At 45.6% G+C, this 8610-nt stretch overlaps 1 protein-coding gene across 1 annotated transcript; it reads left to right on the top strand.

The window, feature by feature from the left end:
• The first annotated feature begins 257 nt into the window (after positions 1-257).
• Positions 258-5237, top strand: ostn (osteocrin). The gene is made up of 3 exons (XM_071540046.1): positions 258-353; positions 2688-2917; positions 5153-5237. Exons 1-3 carry the CDS (start codon positions 258-260, stop codon positions 5235-5237), a joined length of 411 nt encoding a protein of 136 aa, XP_071396147.1.
• The last annotated feature ends 3373 nt before the right edge of the window (positions 5238-8610 follow it).

Consider the following 8610-nt stretch of genomic DNA (forward strand, 5'->3'; position numbering starts at 1 on the left):
ATGAATTTTTACCGTGCCATATCATGAAAATGTTATGCTAGTTTATATTGACGTTGATCTCTCATGCTGAAATACAAAATGTCCCCAAGTTTCGTTTTGTGGGCAACAGATAGTGTTTTCTGTTCCAGATACTAGTCTGTGGTCTTCTTCTGGCGGGGGAATCTTAATGTGTTCTTAATGTGAGCGTTCGTGTTTCTTTCCCTCCTTCAGTCTGACAGCATGTTGTAAAGTTCCTCAGTGTGTCTGTCGTGTTTCAGATGCTGGGCTGCGGCTGCCTGCTGTCCTGCCTGCTGTCCGTCACTCTGCTGCACTGCAGCGCGGGCGGCCTGAGAGTCCGACAGGAGCCGCCGCAGGTCAGAACACACACACACAGGTCCGAGGTGGGGACTTGAGTCACATGACTTGGACTCCAGTCGCATGACCTGGACTTGGGTCACAGTTTGAACTTCTTGAGACTCGACTTGATGCATGAAGAGAAGACTTGAGACTTGACTTGACTTGGGTTCTGGTGACTTGGGACTTGACTCTGACTTGTACTCTGATGACTTGAAAAGGTTTCTAAAGTCTTGACTTGAGATCTTGTGTTTGTGTAAATGACTTCGATTGAAAGTGATGAGATTTGTTCCAGCAGACGACTGAATTTAAATTCTGTTTTCTGAATTTGTATGGAATGATTGAATTTATTGAAGTTGAAACTGATTATAGAAATCAAACTCATGATGCTCTTTTTTATCCTATTAAAACCATATTGCATTGAAAAGTCCTAGATATTTAGTTTTCTTTAAGATATTAAATTGATACTGGACTCTTGATTTGTTCTGACTTGACTTGCTGTTCTACATTTAGACATTTAGTCAGAATTCTGACTTTATTCTCAGAATTCTGAGATTAAACTCAGTTTTTCACATGATTCTCTGATCCTCTTCCCTAAATTCCCACTGGAGCCACCCAAGCTGAAAGTTGATCCTGGTCCATGGTACTGTAAGGAGCTGTGGATAAAATCCTCCACCAAGCGGTTGATGTTTTGTTAGGTGAAACTAAAGTAAAGCACAGTTCACCTCGGCTAAACTCTCATCATGACAGTCTCTGGTGCAGACTGGCGCCCCCTGCAGGTGGCAGCAGGATAAGACAACAGGAGGCAGGAGACACTCGGGGTTTCAGGGTTGCGTAAGGCCGTGTGCCGCTACAACACTACAACAAACTACATCACAGAGCCATCAGATATGCAGCGGAGTCGGTATCAGACGGTGAAAAAGCATATCAGATGGTGTCATATCAAATCATCCCAAAGGCCAAAACAAACAGCAGCGCTCTCCCTCCCTCAGAGAGAGCTCCAGTGTTCGTCTGTATCAGATAGACGGACGTTATTCAGCTGATATCACATCATATCAGATGATGTAACGTCAGAGCGAAGCCAAAACAAAGCGCTCTGTTCTCAGCCGAAGGAGGAGTGATGGAAAACCCTCTGTGAGCCAAACTGTTTTCTGTGATGTCTGGGCAAAATCTGATACCATCTGATCCGTCAGCAGCAGGTTAGAGAGATGGTCCTGTAATGGGAAAGTCACAGGTTTGATCCCTGCGGTAGCCGACCCAGCTAACCAAACTACATCAACATGACGCTTCGACAGTGTAACCAGACAACTGGAGATTCATCGCAGCGATGTAACACTTTACATCGTGAAAAACAAAAAAGCAAAACTCCAGGATGCACCGCTGTGACACACTCTGTAACATCGACTGTCAGTCATAAAATTAACAAAAAAGTTTGAATAGTTTCCCTTAGCAAAAAGTAGAAGGCCAATACTTAACATAAGTATGTTTAAGAAAGTAAACTTAAGTATGGAAAGTATACTGACTCTGGGGAACTAGAAGTGAACTTATAAGTTTACTGTTTTGTTACTCGTTGGTACTAAATCATTTCCTACATCATTTCCTGTTTCCTGATGTGATGAAGTCAAACTGGTGTGAGCTGATTGGATCTCATCTCCTCCATCTGTCTGTCCGCTCAGACCGGGGGTGTCAGGAACATAGTTTGTATTCTAACCTGTGGTATGTTTCAGGATGTAGGCCTAACCTATTGTTATGTTTGAGTATGCAGACCTATCTTATCATTGTGTTTCAGTATGTAGACCTATCCCTCCTGTCCCTGTGTTTCAGTACGTAGACCTATCCCTCCTGTCCCTGTGTTTCAGTACGTAGACCTATCCCTCCTGTCCTTGTGTTTCAGTAGGTAGACTTATCCCCTCCTGTCCTTGTGTTTCAGTACGTAGACATATCCCTCCTATCCTTGTTTTTCAGTACGTAGACCTATCCCATCCTGTCCTCGTGTTTCAGTACGTAGACCTATCCCACCCTGTCCTTGTGTTTCAGTACATAGACCTATCCCTCCTATCCTTGTTTTTCAGTACGTAGACCTATCCCATCCTGTCCTTGTGTTTCAGTACATAGACCTATCCCACCCTGTCCTTGTGTTTCAGTACATAGACGTATCCCTCCTGTCCTTGTGTTTCAGTACATAGACGTATCCCTCCTGTCCTTGTGTTTCAGTACATAGACGTATCCCTCCTGTCCTTGTGTTTCAGTACGTAGACCTATCCCATCCTGTCCTTGTGTTTCAGTACATACCTATCCCACCCTGTCCTTGTGTTTCAGTACGTAGACCTATCCCTCCTGTCCCTGTGTTTCAGTACGTAGACCGGGTCGTGTCGGGGTCCCAGCCCAGCCTTCAGTCCCGTTCTGGAGAGCAGAAGGTGGGGGAGGAGCTAACTGCTAAGCTCCTCCTCCTGGACCACCTGGTGCGGATGGAGAACGACGTCATCGAGCCGAAGAGGAAGAGGAGTTTCTCCAACAACAACACGCCGCTGGACCGCCTGTCCATCAGCGCCATGGAAACCAAACAGGCGTCCAACAAGCAGAGGTAGGACGACCCAAAATATTATTTAGTGTCCTGTCCTGTGCACTTTAGTGTCCCGTGTACTTTAGTGTCCCGTGTACTTTAGTGTCCTGTGTACTTTAGTGTCCTGTGTACTTAAGTGTCCTGTGTACTTTAGTGTCCTGTGTACTTGTCTTGTGTACTTTAGTGTCCTGTGTACTTTAGTGTCCTGTGTACTTTAGTGTCCTGTGTACTTAAGTGTCCTGTGTACTTTAGTGTCCTGTGTACTTGTCTTGTGTACTTTAGTGTCCTGTGTACTTTAGTGTCCTGTGCACTTTAGTGTCCCGTGTACTTTAGTGTCCCGTGTACTTTAGTGTCCTGTGTACTTAAGTGTCCTGTGTACTTTAGTGTCCCGTGTACTTAAGTGTCCTGTGTAGTTTAGTGTCCTGTGTACTTGTCTTGTGTACTTTAGTGTCCTGTGTACTTGTCTTGTGTACTTTAGTGTCCTGTCCTGTGTACTTTAGTGTCCTGTGTGCTTGTCTTGTGTACTTTAGTGTCCTGTCCTGTGTACTTGTCCTGTCCTGTGTACTTTAGTGTCCTGTGTACGTGTCCTGTGTACATGTCCTGCCTTGTGTACTTTAGTGTCCTGTGTACGTGTCCTGTCCTGTGTACTTTAGTGTCCTGTGTACGTGTCCTGCCTTGTGTACTTTAGTGTCCTGTGTATGTGTCCTGCCTTGTGTACTTTAGTGTCCTGTCCTGTGTACTTTAGTGTCCTGTGTACTTGTCCTGTCCTGTGTACTTTAGTGTCCTGTGTACTTGTCCTGCCTTGTGTACTTTAGTGTCCTGTGTACTTGTCCTGTCCTGTGTACTTTAGTGTCCTGTGTACTTGTCCTGTCCTGTGTACTTTAGTGTCCTGTGTACTTGTCCTGCCCTGTGTACTTAAGTGTCCTGTGTACTTTAGTGTCCTGTGTACTTGTCTTGTGTACTTTAGTGTCCTGTGTACTTTAGTGTCCTGTGTGCTTGTCTTGTGTACTTTAGTGTCCTGTCCTGTGTACTTGTCCTGTCCTGTGTACTTTAGTGTCCTGTGTACGTGTCCTGTGTACATGTCCTGCCTTGTGTACTTTAGTGTCCTGTGTACGTGTCCTGTCCTGTGTACTTTAGTGTCCTGTGTACTTTAGTGTCCTGTGTACGTGTCCTGCCTTGTGTACTTTAGTGTCCTGTGTATGTGTCCTGCCTTGTGTACTTTAGTGTCCTGTCCTGTGTACTTGTCCTGTCCTGTGTACTTTAGTGTCCTGTGTACTTGTCCTGCCCTGTGTACTTTAGTGTCCTGTGTACTTGTCCTGCCTTGTGTACTTTAGTGTCCTGTGTACTTGTCCTGCCCTGTGTACTTTAGTGTCCTGTGTACTTGTCCTGCCCTGTGTACTTTAGTGTCCTGTGTACTTGTCCTGCCTTGTGTACTTTAGTGTCCTGTGTACTTGTCCTGCCCTGTGTACTTTAGTGTCCTGTGTACTTGTCCTGCCCTGTGTACTTTAGTGTCCTGTGTACTTGTCCTGCCTTGTGTACTTTAGTGTCCTGTGTACTTGTCCTGCCTTGTGTACTTTAGTGTCCTGTGTACTTGTCCTGCCCTGTGTACTTTAGTGTCCTAGCCAGGCTGCAGCATGGTGTTTGGTGTGTTTGACCTCATGTAAACTCTCTTGTCTTCTCAACATTGTGACTGAACTTTGAGACCCTGCTCTTCATAAAAAGCTCCATTAAAACATCTAGAAGGAATTTTCATTTGATTAAATAATAAAAAGTCATTTATATAATTTGGTTTTGTTTGTTTAAAGTGAACTGAGCTCATTTCACTCTGATGATTGAATTAAACAGAGTGAACATCTCTGCAGACAGTGATGGAAACAACAGCAGTAAACCCTCTGCTGACCTGATGAGGTCATTAACGCTAATTATCACATTGCTGACATCCACCAATAGAAAGCTGAGTGACAGAGGGACGACTTGTACTGCAGCCAATCAGAGCGGCTCGTTATTGACGCTCAGCCAATCAGTCAGTGAGTGAAAGTGTGTAAAACAGAAAAAGAGCGAGAGAGAGAGAGAGAGAGAGAGAGAGAGAGAGAGAGAGAGAGAGAGTGAGGAGGGTAAGTCTCAAACATTACACTGACATTTTGAATTTTAGTTTTATATTTTCTTAGTGCCTTGCTCAAAGACTGGACAAACCCCGTCTGTCCCTCCGTCTGTTTCTAACTGTCTGTCTGTGTGTTTCTGTCTGTCTGTCTGTAGGAAGGTGGTGGAGTCGCCACGGCGACGGGTCAGTCCGCCTATCGACAGGATCGGAGTCAGTCGTCTACCCAGCAGCCGAGGATAGGCCACGCCCCCTCCCCCCCCGACAGCCCCTCCCCCTCACAGCCCCCTCCTCTGGACAGGTACAGTACTGCTGCGTGCTGCGTTCACGAACAGGAAGACAAAATCTGAAATGTGATGCTTTGCAGCCTCAACACAACGCTGCCGTCTGCTGAAAAACACCAACGGGCAACTTTGGTGTCTTTGTTTTTCTTAAGTTAAAGTAAAGTTTCCACGTGTTGAGTGAGTTTCGTGACCTTTGAACTTTTGAAACCTGCTGGAAAGCGGATCGGAATACTTGAGTGTCCCAGTTACTGGAATATTACGGTGCATGTAAACGCAGCAGCTGAGCTCACCTGTTTCCTGTTTGTGTCTTTTCTCTCCAGAGGAATCACCACGGAAACGCACACCAGCAGCAGCCAATCACCAGCCGAGCTCCTCCCACCACCTGCCAATCACCACCCAATCACCTGCCTTCACCTCGCCAAGCCGCCTCCCACCACCCAACACACACACACACACGCACACACAGACAAACACACACCTATACATGTGCCAGTGATGAACTGTTTGATCATGGTGCGTTCAGGTGCTGCTCGTAAACTCATTATATTGTAAATCCATGCAAGAGGCTTGTCAGGACCAGTGAGGTTTGAAGTAGCAAAGTAAAAAATATTGTGCTTTTCAAAAAAAATGTCTTGATTTATATTTGCGATACGTCCCGCCACAGACAGATGACATCACACCCTGTGAGTGAATTATCAGATCAACCAATCACACAGGAGAATGAAAGCCACTGTCACTATACAGCTGTATCAAGTCAAGCTTTCACAAGTTTCCACCTTCTGATACCGGAAAAACACGAACAACAAAACCCAAGTTTCTGCTGAAAACGCATCCAGAACTTTCCTCTCCAGATCCTCCGCTTCACGACGGGAGGAAGAGAGAAACCACACGTCTAGAAGAAGAAGCGGAAATCGTGCACCAAAAAACAAATTACAGTTTAAATTACCGGATTACAGGATTAGTATTGTCAGAGGAACTCCGCCTCCAGCAACATACGGAAGGTCATTTGTGCCTGAAATTATGATTTTACAAACTGCAGACATACAGGCAGATTCACAGTGGATTCAAATCACTGATGATTTCCTCAGTGGTTACAAATCACAGCCATCTGTTTTTTTTTTTAGTTTCCCACTTGACTTCACAACTTCCCAGTGATAAAGACGGAAGTATTGTAGTTTACGAGGATCACCTGAATGCAGCGTTGCTCCTACTCGCCCATCTCCGCCTCCCAAAAGCTTTCAGTGCGTACCGCCTGACACACCGGGCCGTCACCAGCAGCCACCAGGTGAATGCTGGGTAATGTAGACTTCATCCGGTCTCCATGAACCGACCATCAGTCTGCTGAAAGGGTTTAAGGTTCAACTGGCTGTTTTTGTTTCAGTACAGAAGCCCATTAGGGACACTATATTCATACATTTTATTTGCGCCGTCTTCCAGTGATAATGACTTAATAATTTTCTGATGATGTAGAGTTATTTTTGTCTTCATCTCAACATAACACTTTGTTTTCCCAATATAATGAGAATTATCTCCTCAATTATGTCCTCAATGAGCTTCCGTACCACCGCTAGTAGCCGCCAGGTGGCCTGCTGCAGTTAAACTCACGCTGCATTCAAGTCATGTGGAATTTACTGTAAATATGAGCTGCCGACCAGGACAACCCGTTCACTCTTGGTTCATCTTTATCAGATTCAAAATCTAAAAACCCTCAGCAGGTCGTGGACTCTAACTGCCCACTGAAGAGTGATGTGGTATTTAATATGACATTTCAGGCAAAAAGGGGACATGTATGTGTGTGTGTGTGTGTGTGTGTGTGTGTGTGTGTGTGTGTGTGTGTGTGTGTGTGTGTGTGTGTGTGTGGTGGGGCGGGTCCTGTCCAAGGAAACTATAATGAAGGCAAAGTCAGCCAGGACAGAGTCGAGCACCTGGAAGCTCTAAAGCTCCAGCACATGTTGTATTGTGGCAGATGGGAAGATCAAACCTTAGTTCTTATTTAACTTTAAATAAATTAAAGACAGAACATCTGTATTGTTATATAAATAAATAACAAATTATTGCTAGTGTCGTCGTTGAGATAAAAGGTGTTTTAAAAAATGTTTTTCCCATCCGCTACAAGACAAACTGCTGCAGCTTTACAGTTCGTCTCTGACTCTCCTCTGTCTGTCCCTCTGTCCCGCCCGGTCCTGTCCCGTCCCGGGGGGCGGGGCCTCTCCGTCCCGTCCCGTCCCGTCCCGTCCCGTCCCGTCCCGGGGGGCGGGGCTGCTCCCTGCTCACACGCTCTCCTCTCCTCTCCTCTCCCTCTGACCGGAGGCCGGCGCCTCGACGCTCCAGTGATCTGACACAACTTGACTCCAGGTTTTGCCTCGTAGCTTTTCTACTAGAGCTGCAGGTCTGAGTTCACACCGGGACGACAAACCGCACCGGAGCTGGGCCGGGTCCGGACCTGGTCTGGCTTGGTCCGGCATGGCACAGGATCGGTACATTTTGGTTTTCCACTGCAAATTTGACCACATGGACCGGACCCTGTTCACAACACACATGTAACTACAGCAACAGCAGAACCAGAGCAGCCTCCGGCCCACTGGAGGCTTTTTTAATATTTTGGGAGTGAGCCCAGGATCTTTCTGGCTCTGTATCGCCCACTTTTAGACCAATCAGTAAATACATTACTACTTATATTTATATTTAAACAGATAAAAATATCAAAAATATGCAGCAGAGAAGTCCATATGTACAAGATAATGCTTGCTCTGTCTCAGATGCAGTCTGTAAACCGAATGGAGCTGAATTCAAACGTCTTTAAAGGGCAAATCAACATAAAACCGCTGCCTGCAGTTAGCCAACGCAACATTGATTATTTTTTTAAAGTTTTCCGCTGCGCTCTGATTGTTCTGCACTTTCCCATCAGCCCCTAACATGACGGGCGATCCTGTTCCTTCAGCTGGTGTCGTGTGTGATGACAGCTTCCTGCCTGTGGCGGCAGGCTGGGAGCGATCTGACCTCCTTCCTGTGTGAACTCAGTCTTGTTGTTGTGGTTCTGTGTTTTCAAACGCTTGTTACTGCCTGAATGTTAACTGTGCACATTAAAGAGTAAATGTTCAGTGATGAAGTGCTGTGACTTTGTTCTGAGGTTAAAACGCGACGTGAAACGAAGCAGAGAAAAATTAAAGCGGAGGAGTTTCAGTTTCATTTACCTTTTAGTTATTTCTCTGAAAGACACTGAGCTCAACAGTAGAAAAAGCCTCTGTTCCTAGATGAACCACACCGCAAGCAACCAGTTTAAATGTTTTTTATGCGTAGTTACCATGTCAAACATAAAAATTATGAAGGGA

This window comes from Centroberyx affinis, unplaced genomic scaffold, assembly GCF_046629955.1.
Source record: "Centroberyx affinis isolate AG114_WGS23_722 - 3 ecotype Tasmania unplaced genomic scaffold, CSIRO-AGI_Caff_v1 ptg003559l_1, whole genome shotgun sequence".
Lineage (NCBI taxonomy): Eukaryota > Metazoa > Chordata > Actinopteri > Beryciformes > Berycidae > Centroberyx > Centroberyx affinis.

Coding starts and splice junctions, on each gene's coding strand:
- ostn (XM_071540046.1), top strand. CDS start 258: ATGCTGGGCTGCGGCTGCCTGCTGTCCTGCCTGCTGTCCGTCACTCTG. Junction 354..2,687: donor TCCGACAGGAGCCGCCGCAG/GTCAGAACACAC, acceptor CCTGTGTTTCAG/TACGTAGACCGGGTCGTGTC. Junction 2,918..5,152: donor CAGGCGTCCAACAAGCAGAG/GTAGGACGACCC, acceptor GTCTGTCTGTAG/GAAGGTGGTGGAGTCGCCAC.